Here is a 22,533-nt window from a genome sequence, read left to right as displayed (position 1 = left end):
ACTTCCTGTGGCCTCTGAGTCAAGATGTAGGCCTCTCAGCTCCAGCACCACATCTGCCTGCATGCAGCTATGCTCCTCATCCTGATGATAATGGACTAAACCTATGAACTATAAGTGAGCCACTTCAATTAAATGTTTTTATTTATAAGTGTTGTTGTGGTCATGGTGTCTCTTCACAGCAAAAAAACAAAAAACAAAACAAAAACCTAACATAGCCATCATCACCAGTCAAGACTTTTAGAGTAAGCAGCATATTGAGCCATTTACACCATGAGTCCTGGATGCAGAACCTCACATGGACCTTTTCCAGTGGTCTCCTAATCCACCTCTAATGACGTGAACTTTGCCTATCCTATAACCAATCAACTGCTCACAAAGCTGAATAAACCAATGAGCATGAGGTGAGTGCCAGCAGCATCTTGTTACTGGGACCATTACCTCAAGTAGAGCACTCGTGACTGGATGATGAATCGAAACAAGTACTTCAAGGCTTTCAAAGCAGCAAAGAGCAATTCCGTCTTGCTAGGGTCATCAGCATTAGCCACGTAAAAGTTCAGTACCTTGGAGAGTTTCCTAAAAAAAAAAGGGCAAGAAAGTGACATACAGTACTGCTCAAGAAAGAGATGGGGGTAAACTGAGAAGCACAAGGCCCAGCTTTCAAGTCCACCCTCTCATATAGGCAAACTAACTGCTGTTTTGTTTCCACATCTGTCTAGCTTTGACGCTTCCCTTCATGGAAATACTGGGAAAACTTAGGAGTAATTAACTCGTCAAGGCACACGTCTCCAGTGGTGGAACTGAAAAGAAGGATCAGGAGATGACAGAGCTGGAGCTAGGGGCTGGCTCAGTGGTTAAAGCTCTCGTTATTCAAGCAGCAAGCGTGAGAACTAGAGTTTGGAGCCCCACAACTCAAGAGAATGCCAGGTAGTCTCGGGGCTCACCTGTAACCCAGTACTCAGAAGGCAGAGACGGGGTTCCCAGAAGCAAGCTATCTAACTAAACTAGCTACACTCACATGTTTTGGGGCAGTGGTCCAGGAAGATCAGCCTTGGACCTTCAAATGCAAATGAACTCACAAGTTCACACATATACACACACACTATACATGTACAACCATATACATGCACACACAGGCACACCACATACACAAATACATGAAAAGATAGGCAGGGAAGGAATCAAAAGGTTGTGTGTGGTCTACATCAGGTGTGTTCCGTAATCACTCTCCATTTTAAGTTTTGAGAAAGTTTTTCTCTGGAGCTCACTAACACAACAGAACTAGCTAGCCAACGAGCCCCAAGGATTCTTTTGTATCCCCAGCTCCAGTGCTGGGATTGGACTTTTTACGTGGGTCCTGAGGAATCAAACCCAGGCCCTTGCACAGCAAACACTTTGCTGACTGTACCGTCTCCCCAGCCCACACTCTGGGGTTTTAAGAAGGAAAATCCTGAAGGAAAGAATGGAGTCCAACACCTTGGTCTGCTGACATATTTTCACGTTATTCAAACAGCCTCTTTCCGTGAAGATGCTGCGAACACGGTCCCACCCTCCAGTCACACTGACTGCATGAAGGTTCCTCTTGTTTCTCAACTCTCCGGCCCCAGGAAGAGAACCCCAACAACACGCCAGTGCCCTGAGTCATACTTACACGTGTGCCAGGGTGGCGCTGAAGTGCTTGTATATGTAGGTCTCGAGTACAGGGTTAAAATGCTGAAACTTGATGTCCCCTATCAGCGAGATGATGAAGACCTGCCAACGGTGGCCAGCATTAGCAGCAGCTCTACACGGCCCGGATACCCTGCCCGCGGGCAGGAGTCTAACCTCCGTATGCCTTTCCTTTCGTGATTGTTGCGGCATTTCCATTCTACTATTCAAGCTGAGGTTAAGCCTCAGGGTTTACATTTACCATAGACAGATTATATGTGTACAGCGTATTGCTGTGGGTCACAGCCACTGACTGTGGGAAGCTAATGTCACTAAGGAGTGCACAGGTGACGTAAGGCACAGAAGAACACAGGGGAGGGTGGAGGAAGATAGAGAAAGTGGTTTGTGAGAATTAGAAACTAACACAATTTCCCACGAGACCCCCCCCCGCCCCACTCTGAGTATGAATACCCCATGAATGTCAGAGTTGGGTCTCCCCGTTTCCTCTCTCTGTGTCACCTTATGTCTATGGAAGGCACACAGGATGAACTGTATAAAAGTGGCACTTGGGACTGCCATCTATGCCCAGAGCCAGCTGCCCTGTCCCACTGGCTCACCTCCATAGTCTCTGATCGGCCTCTTTGCCCCCACACAATGACTGAGAACAGTTGAAGGTGACGGCATTGCCTGCTCCATCTTCCAACATTAGCCCTGATCCGCTGCTAACAAGACTAGGTTCCTCATGCTGGTACACACCGCACATCTACAATCTACTTACCTCTTCAGCCCCAGTCTTCAGGTAAAATCCTGCCCTAGACTCCTCAGCAGTGAGGAAAGGAGGTCTGGTTTAGGTGTGTCTGGTTCCTCCTGTTCAGAGGACATCCCCTTTCATGGTTTCTCTTTGTTAAGTATCACTGTTCTGATTCCAGTTGTTAGAATAGGCTTAAAACACTGTGTGAAAAACTCGTCCGCTAGGCTGCCTACGCTTCATCGGGACACTAAGCTTCATCTCCGATGGTGAAGGCGGCCTCCCTGACATGGCCAGACAAGGAATACATCGGTCCTTATCAAGGGCTTTGCCTGGAGAGTGGTCTAAGAAGCTCACGTGCCTGCCAGTCTCTAATGTAATTAGATCCATTGTCTTCCCTAAGGAGAAACTGAAAGTGTGTCAAAGAGGTGAGATCAAATAGAAAACAAGAGCTTAGAAGAGAAGATGTCTGTTCCGAAGTGGACTTCTCAGAGTTTAGGCTAAAGAAATACTCAGAGATCTGTATACAAATAATTTTGCTTGACGGTATTCACGGTTCTTTAGAAACGAGCTGTCAAAGAACAAACACTGGTTAATATGCTAAACGGCTTACCAGCGCATCAAACACAAGGAAGTCGTAGGTTTCGTTGTCTGACATTTCCATCATGATGTTAAAAAGTGCGTCGAGGGTATCCTGTAAAAACTGCAGGTGAGAGAGACAGAGAGGTCACTCAGGTTTCATCCTGCTACATGCTGTGGAGAAACAAGCGAAGAGTCACTGGGTTCTAAGAGAACAGCCGTGAATAGAATATTTTGGTAAGGTTGGCACACTGGTTTGGCCATGTCGATACTAAGTTTTAGATTTCACGTTGGGTTAACTGGAACGGTTGGACTAGCGAGACAGTGAGGCATACTTGCGGCTGCGCACACATAGGCACACCTTAACAATCTCTCCTCCCTCCACTTCCATCAGCTTCTTCAGGTTGTGTTTAATGTTCTGGGAGTTGGAGCGCCAGTTTAACAAGCCAAGCAGGTCCACTGGGAAGAACACAAACCACAGACATTAGAAGACATCGCTACGGAATTTTCTAGTAAAGATGACTGCTTCCAGACTGGGGAAATGGCTCAAGGGGTGAAAACGCTCTTATGTAAGTATAAAGACCTTAATTCAGATCTCGAGAACCCGGATAAGTCTGGCTGCAGGAGGGCATATCTAACCAGCTCAGTGTTCCTATGATGAGACAGCCTGGGTGACACAGTAGAATACACAAGACCCCGTCTCTAACAAAACGGAAGGTGAGGACTGACATCGAGGGTGTTCTCTGACCTATACATGTACAATGTGCCACATGTTTGCCTGTACACACATAAACACATGCATACCATATACACACAAAGATTTTTAAAAATTAACTGCCCTTCATTGTAGCTGTTTAAGAAGTACCTCGGGGGGCTGGAGAGATGGCTCAGCGGTTAAGAGCACTGACTGCTCTTCCTGAGGACCCGGGTTCAAATCCCAGCGCCCACATGGCAGCTCACAACTGTCTGAAAATCCAGTTCCAGGGGATCTGACACCTTCACACCAATGCACATAAAATAAAAGCTAAATAAACCATAAAAAAAAGAAGTACCTCGGGTGTTATTGCAATTTATTATTTCTCATATAAATCAAAGAAAACCTTGTGATCCTCTTTAGTCCCTCAAGGGAGGAAAAAAAAATCAGCTACTGATGTACAAGAACACAAAATGACCACTGACTGGAACTCGTGTTTCTCAAACGATGATGTCATCATTAGAAAAGAAAAACTTAGACTCCCAGTCTCTAATTTCCTACCTGATGGATGTCCACGTCTGGGCAGATTCCCAGGGAAGGAGCAACATACAACACATCAGTTCACTCTGACGTCACAACTGTACGGCAGGGGTTTTGTTTTTCAGAGGAGAGAACAGGCTTTGTGACAATAAATCACTTACTTTAGGTCACATGACTACTGAGGGGGGCAGCAGGAGTGGGGTTTAATTACAGTTTGATCTGATTCTAAACATGACAGCTATCAAATACAGAAATCTAATGGATTTCATGATTAGACTTCTCCTGGATTAACAGGCTCCATGTACGCCAATATTTGTTTTTTAAATCTGAAATCCAAAGTATTTCTAGTCCCAAGTATTCAGATAAGGGATATTCAATATGTACTATTTGTTACTCTTGTTTTCTTTTTCTTCTTCTTTTTTTTTTTTTAAAAGATTTATTTATTTATTGTATATACAGTATTCTGCCTACATGCATGCCTGCAGGCCAGAAGAGGGCACCAGATCTCATTACAAGATGGTTGTAAGCCACCATGTGGTTGCTGGGAATTGAACTCAGAATCTTTAGATGAGCAGGCGGTGCTCTTAACCACTAAGCCATCTCTCCAGCTCTGTTACACTTGTTAAAAAGATGGAGCAACCAAACCGCAGGAGGTCATTGCAGAGCTGGGACTGACAGAGGTCATCTAGCTCTAACTAGCTTCTGCACACTGAAACAAAATCAGAATCACACGCAGAGAAGAACAAGCTTACCATGTCATTAACTACGTTTTAAAACTCAGTATACAGTAGCCACATACATTTTATTATTTAATCAAACTCTGAAATTTAAATGGCTTCCAGCTGCCAGCCATTTGGGCTGTTTCCAGTGTGTCTGCATTGTAAATCTGAGAAAACATCCTCACCCATAAGTGCTGACGCACACCTCGTGAGTGCCAAGCTCAACGTCTACCAGTTACAGGCAGCTTCCGTGACAACTACACCTTTACCCTCTATCGGCAATGTATTACACCGCCACCCCCAGTTAGACCTATGAGACTGGCACAAGTTTGTTGTGTCTTCTATGAAGCTAAGGAGGCTTTCGGCCTTAAGCAAGTTTGCTTTCCCACTAGGTTGGTTCTGAACTTCACTCTGTTGAGCTCAGAGGCCCAAGCTGAAGCAACACCCTTATTCTCCAGCCAGCCATGACTCGTCAAAATCAACCCGATACCCAGATACCGAGTCCTTCTCAAGAGCACAGCATCTGAGTCCCTAGGGTGCCTTCCTACTGCAGGACACTCTCCTAAAACAGTGTTCCTGTTCTCCTGTGCCAACCCAAATCAGCCTCATGCCTACAGGCCTGATCCTGTACACACTAGCTGGGATACAGACCTGCTAAGGGAAGACCCTTGGGCAGTAAATTCTGAGCTTGCTGGTCAGCAGGGCTCCTTGTATGTGGCACAGGTTCAATGAGTAAATCAAATGCCATGTTAAATACAAGAGGTTAAAACTGATACCAGAGGTTTGATGAGAAACAAATAGAACCTCATTTAAACTATGCTTCTGATTTTGTGGAAAATTTCTGGTTTCCTGAAACCATGGAAGGGGGAAGACTAGGAGAAAGAGGAACTCCATGGGGCATGGGGCTCATATCTATGAGCACAGCACTTGGGAACTGAGACAGGAGGATCACTACTGGTTCTTGGCCAGTCTAGGCTACATAGTGAGACCCTGGTCAGGAAAAACAAAAGTGACAGAACCAAGCTGCTCTCTACCATCCCCGTTTAGGCAAGGGACTGATTACTGCCGGATCTGCCTCTCATCACTGACTTTTTCTGGGCCATCCAGTACAAAAAACAAACAACACTCCCAGTATTACTTTGGATGCCTGGAAGGCAGGTACCCATGAGATGTCTGAATTCCACCTATTCACAAATATGCTCAGATTTTCTGATATGAAAAAGAATTTGTGATGGCAACTTATTTTGTCAGCTTGACAGGACCTAGAGTTACCCGAGAGACAAACCTCTGAGTGTATGTCTGTGAGAGAGTTTCTAGATTGTGCTAATTGAGGCGGGGAGCCCCACTGAAAATGTGGGCATTATCATTGCACAGGCAAAGGTCCCCGGCTCAATAGAAGGTAGAAAGAAAGTCACAAGCCAAGCAACAGCACTCATCGGGGTCTATCTACTTCCTGACTGTGGCCAACTGCCTCAGGGCTCCCTTGCTTTCCCTCTCCACTTCACCCCCCCACCCCCCGATGGGCTGTGCTCTTGAGCAAGGAGCCAAAATGCACTTTCCTTATTCACATTGCTTCTGCCAAGCATTTTGTCCCAGCACCCGGGGAAGTAACTAACACAGCACCTAGAACATCACTGAAGGAGCAGAGGGCAGAATCCAATTGCCAAGCATCCTCTTTTGGAGGACCCGGAGCCACATGATCTAGCACCACGAGTCTCAGCAAGAAGCCTAGGAGGACCAGATCAGGACCATCTGTGCCCATGGGGTCCCCACACCTACCGTTCTGAGTGAGCTTTGTGGAGCAGATGAGGGTGGCGATCTGGAAGCTGTCCTTCGTGCTGTCCTTGCTGGCTGTGAAGACGGATGGGTTCTTGGATGCCTGGAGTTCTTTCTCTTCCATCTCTGCTTTGGTCCCAGGCAGGGTCAGATAGTATTTAGCATCTTCCATTTTCTTATTATCACCCTGCAGGGGAAGCAAGTTAGAATAAGCAGAAACTGGGGCTGGAGAAATGGCTCAGAGGTTAAGAGCATTGCCTGCTCTTCCAAAGGTCCTGAGTTCAATTCCCAGCAACCACATGATGGCTCATAACCATCTGTAAGGGGGTCTGGTGCCCTCTGCTGGCCTGCAGGTATACACACAGACAAAATATTGCATACATAATAAATAAATAAAAAGAAAAGAAAAGAAAAAGCAGAAACTGGGCAATATGACTCACATACTAATAAGAAAGACGCTCCCCAAGGAGAACATGACCATTCTTAGTAGGAGATGTGTGACTTTATCAAATTGTATTTATAATCCCTATAATTTAGACATTATCTTCCTACAGAATTTGCAGAAGAAACAACTTTATCATGGAATAATAATGCATTAAGTTATGAACTACAAATAAGAACCCATTCTCTGCCAGAAATAAATACATGCATTACAGAATAGGTTGAGTTTGATCCTATTGAACTTATACAAGGACATGTGTATACTTCATTGGGCCAATGGAGAAAGGAGTAGCTCCCTGTGGATTCTTTTTTTTAAAAAAAATATTTATTTATTATGTATACAATATTCTGTCTGTTTTATGCCTGCAGGCCAGAAGAGGGCACCAGACCTCATTACAGATGGTTGTGAGCCACCATGTGGTTGCTGAATTGAACTCAGGACCTTTGGAAGAGCAGGCAATGCTCTTAACCACTGAGCCATCTCTCCAGCCCCTCCCTGTGGATTCTGAAACTATTCAGAGACTAAAGACATGCTAAGGAAAGAGAATACTCATGGGTGAGACACAACTCAGACGAGCTGCCTGCTATGCATCAGCTGCGATCTGCCAAATACTGCTGGGGAACTGAGATCTCCTGGTATGTACTTTAAACTCTAAAGTCTCAGTAGATGTAGGACTCAGAATAGTGAGCAAGGAAAAGCAGCAGGGCTTAGACAGTAAAGAAATGGGGTCTTGGTTACAGTGGTATGAAACCACATATATGACAACCTGCCAGGTCCTAGTCAGGCACAGCCCTCCACTGTCTATGTCATGGATGATGGACAACGGGATCAGTGCCCCACGCTTTAGTAATAAGGACCAAGACAAGCCTCTACCCTACAGTGAGATGCTCCTGGAAGACTCAACAGTCATGCAACACACTCTTCCACGAGAGGTACCAAAACCACAAAGGTATGACCAGGGGCCCTCTAGACTTTAGAGGGCAGATACATTAACTTTCAACAGATTTCTGAAATTAATCATATAAATCCCAAACAAGCCTGAAGAACCACATTCAAAGGGAACAGGTGTATACTGAGCCATTTTGATGCTGGGTTCTATGAGCATCACCTTGTATACCACCAGATCATGCCTCCCGTCCCGCAGGGTGGTGCCGTCCGTGTTCATCAGTTTCACAAAGGCCACCCCAAAAGCTCGCTCTGATTTATCTCTGGCTGAAAAGACAGAAGTATATGCCTAAGCCATCGGGATGGACACCAAGAGGAGACGGCTGTGGCGGTTAATTTCACATTCGCTCTGGGGTGTGACGTTCAACCACAGGATAATAAACACAGGCCAGCAGCAAGCTTGTCTGTGTCACAGCTGCTCCCAAACTGAGAATGCCTGATATTTCACATATGGGCTATTTTCTATATTGCCTGATGAATAAGACTACCATCTACTGAATCATCCAAACCAGAATTGTGGTACTGACCAATCTCAGTCCTGTCAATCAAAGCCACGCCCAACATATCTATGTAGTCTGGTCCCTTTCTCTCTCCACTCCCTGTTCCTACCCAAGGCCAAGGCATGCTCACCTGTCCATTTACCTCCGTAAATCCTTCCTCCTATCTTCACGCCTTTGCTATCCAACACTTTCTCCACACAGTAGGAGGGAGAACTCTCAAATCCGGCTCATTTATGGTCATTCCCCTGCCTTAACTCCTTTAATGAAGCTGGAATTTGGTGACTCGTACTCCTAACTCCAGCTGCTTGGGAAACTGGGACAAGAAGAATGCAAGCTGGGAGCCACCCTGGGCTACATATTGAGACCCTGCCTCAAAAATAAGCAGCTACAAAAGTATAGGGCTAGGGATGCAGCTTCAAGGTGCAAGGCTGTCACTCACAGGGCTGCGGATTCAATCCCAAGCACGGGGGGAGGGGGGAGACAAAAACAGTACACTATCTTATTTTCCTGATACCTTATGAATTCTGATCTAAAACGGCCATTTTTTTTTCATTTTTCAAACTCACAAAGCATGCCAGGAAACAGTCCATGGTGAAATGGGAACGTGTGGCCACAGCCCTCCTAACACTTACATTCTTGAGATGATCTGTGTCGGAAGGTGAACCTGATGTGGCAGCGTGTGACCTCCTCTATGGCAATGAAGACCTGCAGAAAGGAGAGGAGTCAGAAGTCACAGCTGCCTTGGGGCAAGTCCTCTCAACTGTAAGGCATGTTTCTGATGCAGGACCATACACACGGACAGGGTACAGCATGATGTCTTGACTCTGCACACATTCTGCACTGTTCCAATCGGGGTAATTAGCCTGTCTACTGCTTGAAGCCTTTACAATTTGTTCCGGGTGACCATATACAAATCCTCCCTCTTAAGTATTCTGAGAAAAAGGGACTTAGGTTTGGCTTTTGTATCTTATCTCAGCACAAGTTCCTTCAGAGAACCCAGGCTTCATAGCAGGTTTCATTCTCATAGCCATTCTGAGGCAGAAAGAATCTCAGAGGGAGACCATTCTGCTGTTTATCATAGTTTTATGTGCCTGGCATTCAGAGGGACAAGACCTGAAATTTGAGGTCTACATAGGACCTTTCCAACTGGAATTCCCATACAGATATAGTGGCGACTAGCATCTATAAGGGAAGGAAAAATAAAATACCAGGTTGGAGAAGTTTTCTGTAGTAGATAGTAGTATAGTAAGTTACAGAAGAAAGTGTAACATTATTCACGTCTAAAGCCCAGAGCAGTTCACAAAGCCTGAGATAAGTAGCTTTAAAAAGCACAATATGCCCAGGAATGGTGGCATGTGCCTTTAGTCTCAGCAGGTGGATCTCTCTAAGTTCAAGGCAAGCCTGGACTTTTTGGCATTTTCTAGTATAGCCAGATGCTGTGGGACAATAGTCTTATACCCTGTAAAGATTTGTCACTTGTACTGGTTTAATAAAGTGCTGATTGGTCAGTAGCCAGGCAGGAAGTATAGGCAGGGCGATCAGGACAGGAGAATTCTGGGAAGAGAAAAGGTTCAGTCTGCAGTCATCATCCAGATGCAGAGGAAGCAAGATGAGAATGCCTCACTGGTAAAAGGTACCAAGCCATGTGGCTAACAGAGACAAGAATTATGGGTTAATGTAAGATATAAGAGAGAGTTAATAAGAAAGCCTGAGCTACGAGGCCAACCAGTTTATAATTAACGTAGGCCTCTATGTGTTTCTTTAGGACTGAACGGCTGCAGGACTGGGCAGGACAGAAACCTCAGTCAACAGTCAGAATTATAAAGTGAGAACAAAAAAAAAATCACAATATAAATTCATATAAACAGCATCATAAAAAATACAGACTATAGAAGAATGCGAAAAATACTGCTTCCTAAGATATGAAGACAATGTTTCTGTCTGTGGATTTTCTGCATAGACCCTCACAGAACCTTGCCAACCTCACAATAGGTGCTGCTGCAGCCCCGCATTCAGAGTGACCTTTTTAGGTTGACCCCAAGGTGTTTAGGGACCTGAGGAGTTACTTCCCTGGGGCTACCACCTTCTGGGGAAGAGGTCATGGCAATATCCTACTTGCCTGTCTAGTTTTAAGGCTACTGGGAGCCTACAAGGAGATGCAGGATCCGAAAGCACCTTGCAATTCACGAAACTCTTCCTAACAGTGAAGAGGCCCTGAACATGCGGGCAGGGGCCAACAAGAACAACACACAGGAAGCTGATGGCAGAGGCCGAACATATTTGCTTGTCTGCAGCATCTTGGCAGTTCACCGCCTTCCTACGGCCACACCTTTCTCTATTCCAGTCTCTATATGTTTATCAGTGAGAATATGCCTTCAGAATGGTGGGTTTCTTAAAAATAGATACTCGAAAGAACTCTTAACTGCCAAGTTAGCTTTTTAAAAGGGGAGTTCCGCCGGGCGGTGGTGGTGCACGCCTTTAATCCCAGCACTTGGGAGGCAGAGGCAGGTGGATCTCTGTGAGTTAGAGGCTAGCCTGGTCTACAAGAGCTAGTTCCAGGACAGGCACCAAAGCTACAGAGAGACCCTGTCTCAAAAATCCAAAACTAAAAAATAAAAATTAAAAAATAAAAGGTGAATTCCTTTATAATTTCATATAATGTATTTTGATCATATCCCCGCCACCACCACCCCAGCCCATTACATTCATCTCTTACTACAGCTTATCTGAAACTTCCAGAAGCAGTAAGAAGGATTTGGGATTTAAGACAGGAATCTAGACAAGGGTCAACAGTGGAAGGGGCTAGAAACAGAGTTCTCACCTTGACAGTCTCATACCAACAAGGCTGCTTGACCTGGTAATACACCACCGACTTGTACTCTGAGACGCCTTCGTACCCAGCACCAGGATGAATGGCTTTCTTTGGTTGGAAAGACACAATTAGAAGATGATACTAGGTGAAGAAAAATACGGCTATAGGAAAATGTTTCTGAAATTCTAAGAACCAAAACACAACTCAAAAGCAGAGCCTGGAAGCGCTCATCCATGTTGCACTGGGAGACGTGGCTGCAGCCTTGATTCTGAACATACAGTAGGTGCACTTTGCATCCAGTGCGCATTACATCACACCACACCACACTAAAAACACGCCTCAGTTCCCTCAGCCCCAAGTACTGCATGCCATAAACTGCAGTGTTTTTACTGAACATCAAGTTTCCTGCTTCTAAAGAAATATGACGGCTGAATTATGCACAAGGACTGAATACTTGGGTAGCATCATTCCAGGACATCTAGGCTTCTGGAGCCTAGACTTTGACTTGTAGATTCCAAAGTAAATAGGTGGGGGTGATAGAGGCCTCCTGTGGCCACCATGCCTCCCCACCCTCTGAAGTCAAAGTTAAGATGTCCTTGCTTATATGGCCAAAAAGCTGCCAGAGTCCCAGGAGCTTTGGACTGAACATTAGCATACCTGGCTCCCCTTCTGCCTCTGCGTCTAATGTCTGCATTTCCCTACAAAAGAACTTCACTCGGGTGTAGGTTTCTAATGCCTAACACTGGAAATCACCGATAGCCGACCTACACCCAAGGGTGCCTGCCTTTAGCTACACAATACTATTTCTTGTAGGTGTCTGTTGGCTCAACTGGCCCAGGTAATGGCAGTGTGCCTTTCGAGACATTTGGGACACTTTTGCCACTGTGATCAAGTGCAGAGGAGCTACACAGCTTGAAAATGTCAAAGAATCGGAGAACCTAAAGCTAAGTGGCCTGTAATATCTCTGCACAGGGGAACTATCAAAATAAACCTAAATGGCTTCAGACGTAAAGCTGCCCATGAAAAATCACAACTTTGTCAGGTTTTATGTATTTTCCTTATGAAAACAACATTGAGCATGCTGGCGCATGCCTACAATCCCAGCACACAGAAGGCAGAGGCAGAAGGACCACAAGTTTGAGGCAGCCTCAGCTATCTAGCAAGTCCCTTCCTTAAAAAACATAAACAAAGCCAGGCAGTGGTGGCACACGCCTTTAATCCCAGCACTTGGGAGGCAGAGGCAGGCGGATCTCTGTGAGTTCGAGGCCAGCCTGGTCTACAAGAGCTAGTTCCAAGACAGGCTCCAAAACCACAGAGAAACCCTGTCTCGGAAAAAAACAAAAACAAAACAAAACAACAACAACAAACCCAAAGAACAAAACCCCAGAAAAGAAGAGCTAAACCCTGAGATGAGGAGCACCGACGGAAGTCTGAACGGCAGGCTGTTGCCACTACAGAGCAAGTGTGACGGCGGTGACATTTGTGGGGGTCTCTGTGTACCTCCAAAAGGCTGCCATCTTCATCAAATACAGACATGGTCACCTCCACATTCTTAGGTGTCTTCTTCTTCCCCTTGTCAAACTCCCCGTGGATCAGGGTGACGTAAATATCATTTCGAACATCCCCTGCGACATGACAAGCCTCTGGTGAGTGCGGCTGACAACTCTCTCCAAAGTCACACAATACAACACGCAGAAGATAAACTAAACAGGAAATGGGCTGGTGGTGACGACCTAGTCATTCCACGGACGCCTTTCACTGCTCTCTCGTTCCACCTTGACTAAGCATCCAGATGTCTTTGACATATATGTTTTAAAAAGATTAAGGTTTTTTTTTTAAATTAGTGTACGCATAAATGTACATGAGCCTGCCACAGCATGAGTGTGGGAGTCAGAGGACAACTTCTCTGGACTCAGTTTCCCCATTCCATGTTCTTTTCAAGGCAGTGTCTCTCTTGTTACTTCAACGGCTGCCCTGCCCTTGCAAGCTTCCAGGCAATTCTCCTGTCTCCCGTCTTACTGAAGGAATGCTGGAATAACACGCCTGGCTTTTTACATGGATTCTACAAGTCATCAGGGTTGCATAACAAGAGTTTTATCCACTGAACCACCTCAGAGACCCAATTCTTTTTTTTTAAAGATTTATTTATTTATTGTGTACACAATGTTCAGCTGTTCAGCCTCCTTGTATGCCTGTAGGCCAGAAGAGGGCACCAGATCTCATTACAGATGGTTGTGAGCCACCATATGGTTGCTGGGAATTGAACTCAGGACCTCTGGAAGATCAGTCGGTGCTCTTAACCTCTGAGCCATCTCTCCAGCCCCCCAATTCTTTTCAATAGCTATTCTTTGTCACATTTAGGAAGAAGACATATCTAATAATATGCACATATTATATGTTGCTAGGCTGTCCAGCGGATTTTTATTAGTGTCTTTCAGGCCCCTTGTTTCTGCAGGTAGCTGAATGAGGGCATGGTTCCTGAGAAATACGATCCAGGAACACGAGCAGTACACTCACGGGGACAGGAGGTCCCACTGTGAAAGCAGTGATCTGTTAAAAGCAAAGAAGAGTATGAGCAAGTTGGGGCCGGAAAGAGAAAGCCAGGGTCATGACGGAGGAAACAAATGGCCAGATGGTCTGAAGTCCAGAGGACTTGATGCTAAAGATGGGGACAAAAGACAATCGACAGATAGATGTCAAATGAGTGTCCCCTCACCCAGGGACAGAATAGGGTGGACAGAGAAAGCTAAGCTATTAAGGGCTAAACTGGGCCTCCCTCCATTCATTTGTTTAAGTCCAAGGCCTTCAGAATGCCTGTATTTGGAGACAGGACATTTACTCAAAAGGTAACTAAAGTGAAACTGGGTCATTTTCTAATCTGACTGATGCCCTTACAAAAGGAGATGAGAGCACAGTCATTGAGAGAGAAAGCTGTCTGCAAGCCTAGGGAATCCAGGCAAATGCCTTGGTCTTAAACACGCAGCCTCCAGAAACGTGAAAGAGTAAATCCCCACTGTCATGGGCCCTTTTCTGTGGTGTGTGTTAATACAGCCCTTAGTAACTAAAGCAGGGTTTAAGGACCAGACACTGAAGAATGACTAAGGAAAACGGAAGGTGCCTGGAAAAGGTCCCAGCGGAATGGATAAAGGGAACTCTGATGTCCCTGGTGGGAAGAGAAGGCAATGTTCAGAGGAGGGAATGACCAATCATCAGGGGCAACTCAGGCTGACCTCTAACTCATGATCCTCCTGACTCACCATCCACAGTCCACAGTGGTCAGATTACAGGCAGGCAGGCAGGCAGGCAGGCACCACTCAATCAAGCTAGCACTGCCTGCCTTCTTTTTTTTCCCTTTCTTTCTTTCTTTCTTTCTTTCTTTCTTTCTTTCTTTCTTTCTTTCTTTCTTTCTTTCTTTCTTCTTTCTCCTTTCTCCTTCCTCCTTCCTTCCTTCCTCCCTCCCTCCCTTCCTTCCTTCCTTCCTTTTTTTCTTCTTAAGTGTTAGGAAGAAAACCCAGGGCTCATCTATGCTAAGCAAGTGTTCCACCGAGTGACATCTTGGACCCACGCACTTTGTCCTGTAGAGTTCCTCAGGGGATCTTGAGCTGATCCACAGAGCAGCGTGGAAACCATTGCCCAAGATGGAGTTTTAAAGCCCATTATAGCCCTGGCGTTCTGAGTCAATGCTGCTGATAAAAATGTATTTCAATATTTCCAAGATAAAGTCAACTTGTCTAAAAAGTACATTTCTCTAGCTTCAGATTCCTGTCTTGCCTAACAGTAAAGCTGTCTTTACAAGAGAATACTGTCGACAGTTCATTGTTTGAGCAGTAAGACAGCTGGTTGTAGCAGTGTATGACTATCGTTCTAACAACCAGAGACTGAGGCAGGAAGATGGCTTCAAGTCCAAGTCATCCTGGGCTCACTCTGAGAACATGTCTCAAGAACAAAACTAACCAATAAAAAAAGCAAAACATTTCCCTCAAATGCTGGTGAATTTATAGTTGGATGAAAACAAGTTTGCAATGGAAGAAGAATGGATGTCTTTTTATGAAAAAAGACACAACCACCTCCCTTTTGCAGAAATTCTTATTCTTTATGCCATGAGTGTTCATTAAAACACCCTTCACACTGAGGCAATGTGTGTTTAACAAGCTACCACTCCCTTTAACTTCCTAAAGATGAAAAAGAACCCCAGTTACTCTCAAAAGATCTGTTCTCATGTAGTATGCGGCAAGTTGGCTTTCTAGAATTTTTCAAATGTGATATGAATGGTTGTCCACAAGTCTCATTACTACAAATCAGTTCATAGGATTATTAATCCAGTTCCTCAGAGTATGAGTCCCTTCGACTACTATCGATACTAGAGAATTAAATGTGTGAAGTCAGCGGACTCAGGAAACTACAACTGCGGTCACTAACATTTGGCGAAAAGCTGGGATCAGAGCACGAATGGGGAAATCGTTGGGCGAATGGGCAAGCAGAGCACAGTTAGAGCTCATGGGAGCACAGCAGAGCATCTCACAGAGACGGAGCTGAGCACTGGGGCCCAGCATAGCCGATGACATGAGGGGGAAAAGCGCTTGTCAGTGAAGCAGCAGCTTAATCTCCTGGACTGCAGACACTGGATCGCCAGCTTGCTTTCAGAGTGAAAAGTCAAGTTGGGGAAGCATGTGTGCAGAACAGATGGGAAAGAGTGAGCTGAGAATGCTGGGTGATACTTAAAAGGTGTTTTCCTGGTCCTGCCCCTTGAAAAGTCTTTTAAGATGCTGCAACTCCCTGTCACCAGCTTCTTGATGCCACTGACCCTAAATGATGTCCTCTTAGGGACCCAGATCACCTCAACTGTCTGAACAGAGGTAGTCCTTCCTTCTGACATGAAAAAGAAATATAAAACAGGACTCAAGCAAAATGTGTACCTGGCAGGATTATTTCTGGAAAGCCCATTTTCCGAGCAATGGCTGTACATCTGTCCACCAGGTGTGAAAAGTTCTTCTGAACCTGCGTGAGGTCACCTGGCAGTAACTTTAAGGATACCCAAAGACCTGTAAGGAAAAAAAGATGAGCTTCTGGTGTTCTTTGCAACACACACATAGAAGCTTGTGTGAGACCAACCACACACCTCATGATAAACATATAACCCTCCCAGGATGATGTCATTTCAATGACACGTCCTTCAAATTCACTAGCGGACTTGAGAAGTCAGCAGAGACCACTGACTTCAGTGGAGAACAAAGAGTAAGGATTATCCTAGCTGATACCAAAGTACGTTTGTTCCAAGCCGAATATCATGCATCAGACGTGAAAAAGGATACAGACATGAGCAGAAACTGTGGGATTACACACACAACATGTGGCATCTTAAGAAGTGACGGCAGAGGTGGGAAAACCACAAGTAAAGAAATGAGTTTCGGGCCTAGAGAGATGGTGCGATGATTAAGGAAACTTGCTGCTCTTCCAGGGGACCCGAGTTTGAATCCCAGCACCAATGTTGGGCAGCTCACAACTCTTTGTCACTCCCAGGGAATCTGGTACCTTCTTCTGGCCTCTGTGGGCACCCTACATGTGGCAGATACTCAAACACCCATACAGACATAAATGGGAATAAATAGCTGTTAAATATTTGAAAATTAACCTTTTAAAAAAGGATTTATTTGTTTTTATTTTATGTGTGTGAGTGTTTTTGCCCATATGTGTGTCTTGTACCACATACATGCCTAGTGCCCGAGGAGACAAGAAGGGATCAGATCCCCTGCAACTGGAGTTACAGACAGTGTGAGCTAGCATAGGGGTGTGGGGAATGGAACACAGGTCCTCTGCAAGAACAGGAAGTGCTCTGAACTCCTGAGCCTTCGCTCCAGCCCTGGAATTAATCACTTACTAAAGCCAAAGAAACAAATTCTAAAAGCAAAATAATTATCCACATAATAAACTGAAAGTTTTGATATACAAAAAAAATGTTAAAAGTTATAAAATGATATCAGTGACAAAGATCCTCACAAAGAAATGACATGCCAAGCAGTGGTGGCGCATGTCTTTAATCCCAGCACTCAGGAGGCAGAAGCAGGTGGATCTCTGTGAGTTAGAAGCCAGCCTGGTCTACAAGAGCCAGTTTCAAGAAGACAGAGAAACCCTGTCTTGAAAACAAAAACAAACAAACAAAAAAACCCAAAACAAACAAACAAAAACAAAAAAAGAGAGAGAAAAGGAAATATGACATGAATACACAGTTTACAGAGAAGCAGAAGTCTGTGGACGTTTTATCATACCAAAAACTAGAAAATGTGTCTTAAAGAAAACAGAAGAATAATTATCTTCCTTATAAAATCTGAGATGGGAGACCAGGAAACTCATGGAGCTGTTAAACAATACAGACTCAAGGTGCTTGTCTAAATACTTGGGGACCAGAGTCTACTTGCCACAGGGCAGGGCATGCAGGATAAACACTCTGAGGACCAGCACAGGCAATGCCTGGGCCTCATCTGGACTGAAGCTGGTACCCACCACTAACCCAGAAGTCCTACTTCTGGGAGTTCCTGAAGTGGCTTCAATTTACAGTGCTGACAAGATAGAAGATACTTGTTAGGTGTCCATCCCTAACCCATGGGGCTAGATGTTAAAATGGAGTCACTGGGTCAAGTTCTAGAGGCATTAAAAGAAAAGTAAATTGTTATCTGGCCTTCTGAGAAATCAGGAGGGAAAGATAATGAGCAGATGTCCTAAACAGCCCCTGCCAAGCCCCCTTTGTTTCACTCCTTAGATTAAAAAGAATCTGATTGCCCCCAAACAACTGCCTTTTCCTTTTTTTCTCCTCCTTCCCTCCCCCCACTCCCTCCCTCCCTCTCTCCTTGTCTCCTTCCTTCTCTCTCTATAAAACCCACACTCTCCTGCTTAGCCTGTCAGAAAACTAATCCTGCTTTGTGGAATGAAGTGTTGCCTGGTTGTCAAAGAAAAACAAAACAATCAAAATATTGAAATTAAATCTGTTATAAATTTGGTTTGGAGCATTTTAAACATTAGAATGGTATACAACCACACGCACCACGCACACACACACACACACACATACACGCACACACGCACACACACAGACAGACAGATACTTGTGATAAATAAAGAGACATCTGAAAAGGGCTTGTTCTGTTCCGAAGCAAGAAAGGAATGGCATTGTTTTCTGTTTTGTTTCAAAAAGGAAACCCTATGTAAACAGTATTAGTATAAAAATGTTCTACTCTAAATAAAATTATATTCTTAAATGAAAAACTCTAAAGAGCAGGGAGTTGGGAGATGAGTTGCGAGTGTAAAGTTCTTCTTTTGCGAGCCTGAAGAGTTGAGTTTAGACTCCCAGCACCCATATGAATCACTGGTAGGTTCAACAGCCCACCTATAATTCCAGTGTCCAAACGGCAGAGACAGGGGATTTCCAGATTACATTAGCTAACTAGACAAGCTGAAACAGTAAGACTCAGACCTCCACGTTCAAACACATACGTGCATGCACACTCCTACCTATGTGCCCACATATATGTAAACAAGCAGACACAAACATCCTAAAAAGGGAAAACTCTAATTATTTTCAGATTTACTTATTGCTCTTATTTCTTTCTACCTGAACAAATGTAACAGTGTGTTTTCTTGATTGTCCTCCTGTTAGAGAGCAGTTACAGGGTAGTGAAGAGCGGACACTGTCTTGAAAGTTTTTCATATCTGGTTGCCATCTTGGCATTTGAATTCTGATGTTTTAACTATTTTTCCTTACTATTTGGATTTGAAAGGTTTCCACAAGAACTTCTCTTAGCCAAAGCCATCAAAAGACAGGTACATGGAGACTCCAGAGAAAATCTAAACGCTCTGTAAGGTAGCCTCTAAGTTCTTACTAATGGCTATTCATTTGGGTTGCTTCCATGTCCTTCTTTCAGAAAATGTATGAAGGAATATGCTTATTGAGGGCACAGTGCATAGTCACTCCTGAGTCACAGTTTGTTGGCACATTTACTCCAAGTTAAGACTGGGAACAGAGAACAGAGGGCGGGAGGGAAGTCTGTTCCATAGAACCTTCCACATTCAAGCCTGGTTCCATTAGGGAGGGGGAATGACTGAGGATCTTCAGCAGGAGATGCCTGAGGAGGGTGGGGTCCAGGGAAGGCTCTTCGGTATCAGAGAGCTGGTAAAAGGGCAGTGTAGGGACCTTTCTCTGGATGTTTTCTTCCACCCTAGCCAAAGTCCCCTCACCCTGGGCAGGCCACGTACCTTGTCCTTTGTGATTCACTTCCTTTGCCGCTATCACTTTATTTAAAACCGAAGTGAGTGGCTCGTTCTCTCCAATCACGTGTGAGGTTATCAAGGGTGACATGATAAGCTGTCTCTGGCGGATGTAGGTTTCCATGGCAATTCTGGGAAAGACAGGAGAGGTAAGGAGAAAGCCGGAAGCAGAGATAGGCTCTGAAGCAGGACCTGAGACCATGGAGGTCTTGCAAGAATGATCAGGAAATACAAACACAAAACCTCACTAGAGGGTTCTGATGTCAATGACAAATTACAGCAAGTGGTTGCTTTGGATTAAATTCCTGCAGGGGCCCCATCACACCAGGCTATAGCCAACATGGAGTCACACATCACGGCGCAAATGTAGCGAAGGCTGAGGTCAAGTGGAATATCTACCTTCCAAGACCTGAACGTGGGGAGACAACAGCCCAGCTCCCCCAAAGAGACTGTTTCCAGCAAGTGTGCTAACAAAGTTCCTCAGAGAAGGTACCTATAAAAGGGACCTGATGCTGACCCACCAGTTAGCTACCCTTCTGTCCTCTGCCCGTGCCTTAAAAGCAAAGTAATTCTGCCATGACTAATGCCATATTTGCTTTCGGCTTCTGTCTATAAATCAATCTCCTCTGCTTGGCTCACTCACACACGTATTCTGTTGTATGGCAAGCAGTGTTGCCCAATCCTACATTATAAGGATTAAGAAATAAAATAGAAAATGAGGTCAATGACGTAAACTGCTATAAATTGGTCCCTGACACACTTTCTTCCCTTCATTCTTCTATTTTGTGTGAGTATGTGTGTGCGCAAAGCATGCATGCATATGTGTGTCATATGCATATTGAGATTTAATATAATTAAGTATAGTTACAACATTTCTCACTTTCATTTTCTCCCTCCAAATCCTCCAATATACCTATCTCTTCTCTAATTCATGGCCTCTTTTCTCACTAATTGTTCATTGCATTCATATATGTATATACATGTATATTCCTAAATAAAACCTGTTCAGTTCATATAACGCTATCTGTGTATGTTTTCAAGGCTGACATTTGGCACTGGAAGACCAATTGGTATGTTCCTCCCTGGGAAGATCACTTCTCCACCCTGATTTTCCTCAGCTGCCTGTAGTTCTTTGTGCAGGGGAGACTTTGGGGCTTTTTCTCATCCACTTCGGCATGTCCACTGGTGTCGTCCTTGTTCAGGGCACATTAGGGCAGTCATGTTGGTAAGGTTTTAGGGGCGCAGCTTCTTATATTCCTAGGAGACACAGTCTCACAGCAAACTGCCTGCTCCTCTAGCTCTGTCTCCCCACCTTCTCTTCCCTAAGCCTTGGGAATGACTGGAAGCAAAGAAGAAGGTGCGGGTGGGCCGTGAAGCCCAAGAGTTGAAACAGCCGAAGTTCATTTGAGTCAGTGCTCAAGAACAAGTTAAACAGTTAAAGTCAGAGGCAATGCTCAGACTCTTAGATTTGGCTGCTGCGATGGGACTGAAGGGAGAGCAACTGGACAGGAAACCTGGCTCCTGGGTCTAGCGCCACCTGACAGTAGACTCTGCAGATGCTATCCCCTCTGAGGCCCTCATCACAATGGCCATCTGATACATGAACACAGCAGGGGTGCAGGACACTGGAAAGGGGTTCTCTCCCCCGCCCCCGCTCAAAATGACATTAACTCTAGGATTGCGACGGTCACCCAGCATGTGAGATCCCATGGAATGAGCACATCAGGTGAGGTTCACAGATGGGGAGGTCAGAGGACCAAATACGGCCCCCGTTCTCTTGAAGTTGTCCCTGGCAACTGCATTGTCATCCTGTTGCCGTGCAATTGTGTCTAGCCTTCCCTGCCTACCAGACAGCCTTCTTGGTGTAAATGATAAAATATAATGCAACATAGGCTGGAAATGGGGGGCTGTTTTCTTTGAATGGCTATCCCAAGGTGTACTAGCAGAATTCGCATATGAACCCCATTCACCATAAACCACTGCAGCTTAGGAAAGTAGGAGGACAGGACAGGGGGTGCAACAGGAGCATGAGCACCATTATATACAGGGGCTGCTTGCTGCACAGGGCGGTAATCAAATTAGGGCTGGTTTCCTTGGGGTCTTTAATGAAAGCACGTGATATTTCGTAGTGGGACCACCTCAGCATTCACAGCTACCACCACGTGGACGGTGATTAAAAAGTTGAGCAGGGACGCATAATACTGAATAAAGAAGTCCATAAAGGTAAATATAAATAAGGGAATTTTTCACATAGATTTTTTTGTCTGTGAATGAGAATCTGAATATATTGATATGTTTCTATATGAAAGAGTAGTAATATTCATGGATCTAAAAGTTTTATATATGTATATGTCACATTTATGATATCTCTCTATCTCTATCTAAAATGTTTACTTTTTTTAGATAAGGTCTCACTATGCTTCACAGGCCAGCTTCACATTCATAATCCTCCTGCCTCAGCCTTCTAAATAATTGGGATTACAGGTATGCACTGTGCCCCCCAACACTTTTATATATTTATATTTCTTTAATGCATTTTATCTGCTTACTATATTAGATTTAATTTACAATTTATTTATAAATTTAATTCCATTTATTGGTGATAAATTAAATGTATTTATCTAATATACCTGTCTAAGCATATTTATATATGTCACATAACACACGTGTACACTGCCAAATATCACATTTCAGTCACTTTTGAAAAGCTACATACTTGATGGTGGTCCCATAAGACTCTGTTACTGTGTGACATTGTAGCTACCTTACCTTACCTTACTTTATACTCCATCATGTTGACACAAATTGTCTATAGATGAACTTCACAGACCATGTCCCCACATTAAGCAACACATGCCTGTATGTACGTGAGTGT

The 22,533-nt window shown here is 44.6% G+C and overlaps 1 protein-coding gene across 3 annotated transcripts in view; it reads right to left on the bottom strand.

Moving 5' to 3' along the window:
* Dock5 (dedicator of cytokinesis 5) overlaps positions 1 to 22,533 on the bottom strand; it is a 184,865-nt gene that overhangs the window by 56,768 nt on the left and 105,564 nt on the right. For 2 of the 3 annotated variants that reach the window (XM_057785719.1, XM_057785720.1), the window contains exons 12-22: positions 19,647 to 19,789; positions 16,316 to 16,441; positions 12,900 to 13,024; positions 11,409 to 11,507; positions 9,220 to 9,292; positions 8,251 to 8,354; positions 6,704 to 6,887; positions 3,333 to 3,430; positions 3,006 to 3,095; positions 1,649 to 1,749; positions 439 to 573 (exon numbers count right to left, since the gene is read on the bottom strand). In XM_057785719.1, coding sequence (XP_057641702.1) covers positions 439 to 573; positions 1,649 to 1,749; positions 3,006 to 3,095; positions 3,333 to 3,430; positions 6,704 to 6,887; positions 8,251 to 8,354; positions 9,220 to 9,292; positions 11,409 to 11,507; positions 12,900 to 13,024; positions 16,316 to 16,441; positions 19,647 to 19,789 — 1,278 coding nt within the window. The remainder of the gene's footprint in view (positions 1 to 438; positions 574 to 1,648; positions 1,750 to 3,005; positions 3,096 to 3,332; positions 3,431 to 6,703; positions 6,888 to 8,250; positions 8,355 to 9,219; positions 9,293 to 11,408; positions 11,508 to 12,899; positions 13,025 to 16,315; positions 16,442 to 19,646; positions 19,790 to 22,533) is intronic. The other variant, XM_057785722.1, reaches the window with a different exon arrangement.

Source organism: Chionomys nivalis, chromosome 12 (genome assembly GCF_950005125.1).
Source record: "Chionomys nivalis chromosome 12, mChiNiv1.1, whole genome shotgun sequence".
In the NCBI taxonomy this organism is placed as follows: domain Eukaryota; kingdom Metazoa; phylum Chordata; class Mammalia; order Rodentia; family Cricetidae; genus Chionomys; species Chionomys nivalis.
This window is presented reverse-complemented; position numbering and strand designations above follow the sequence as displayed.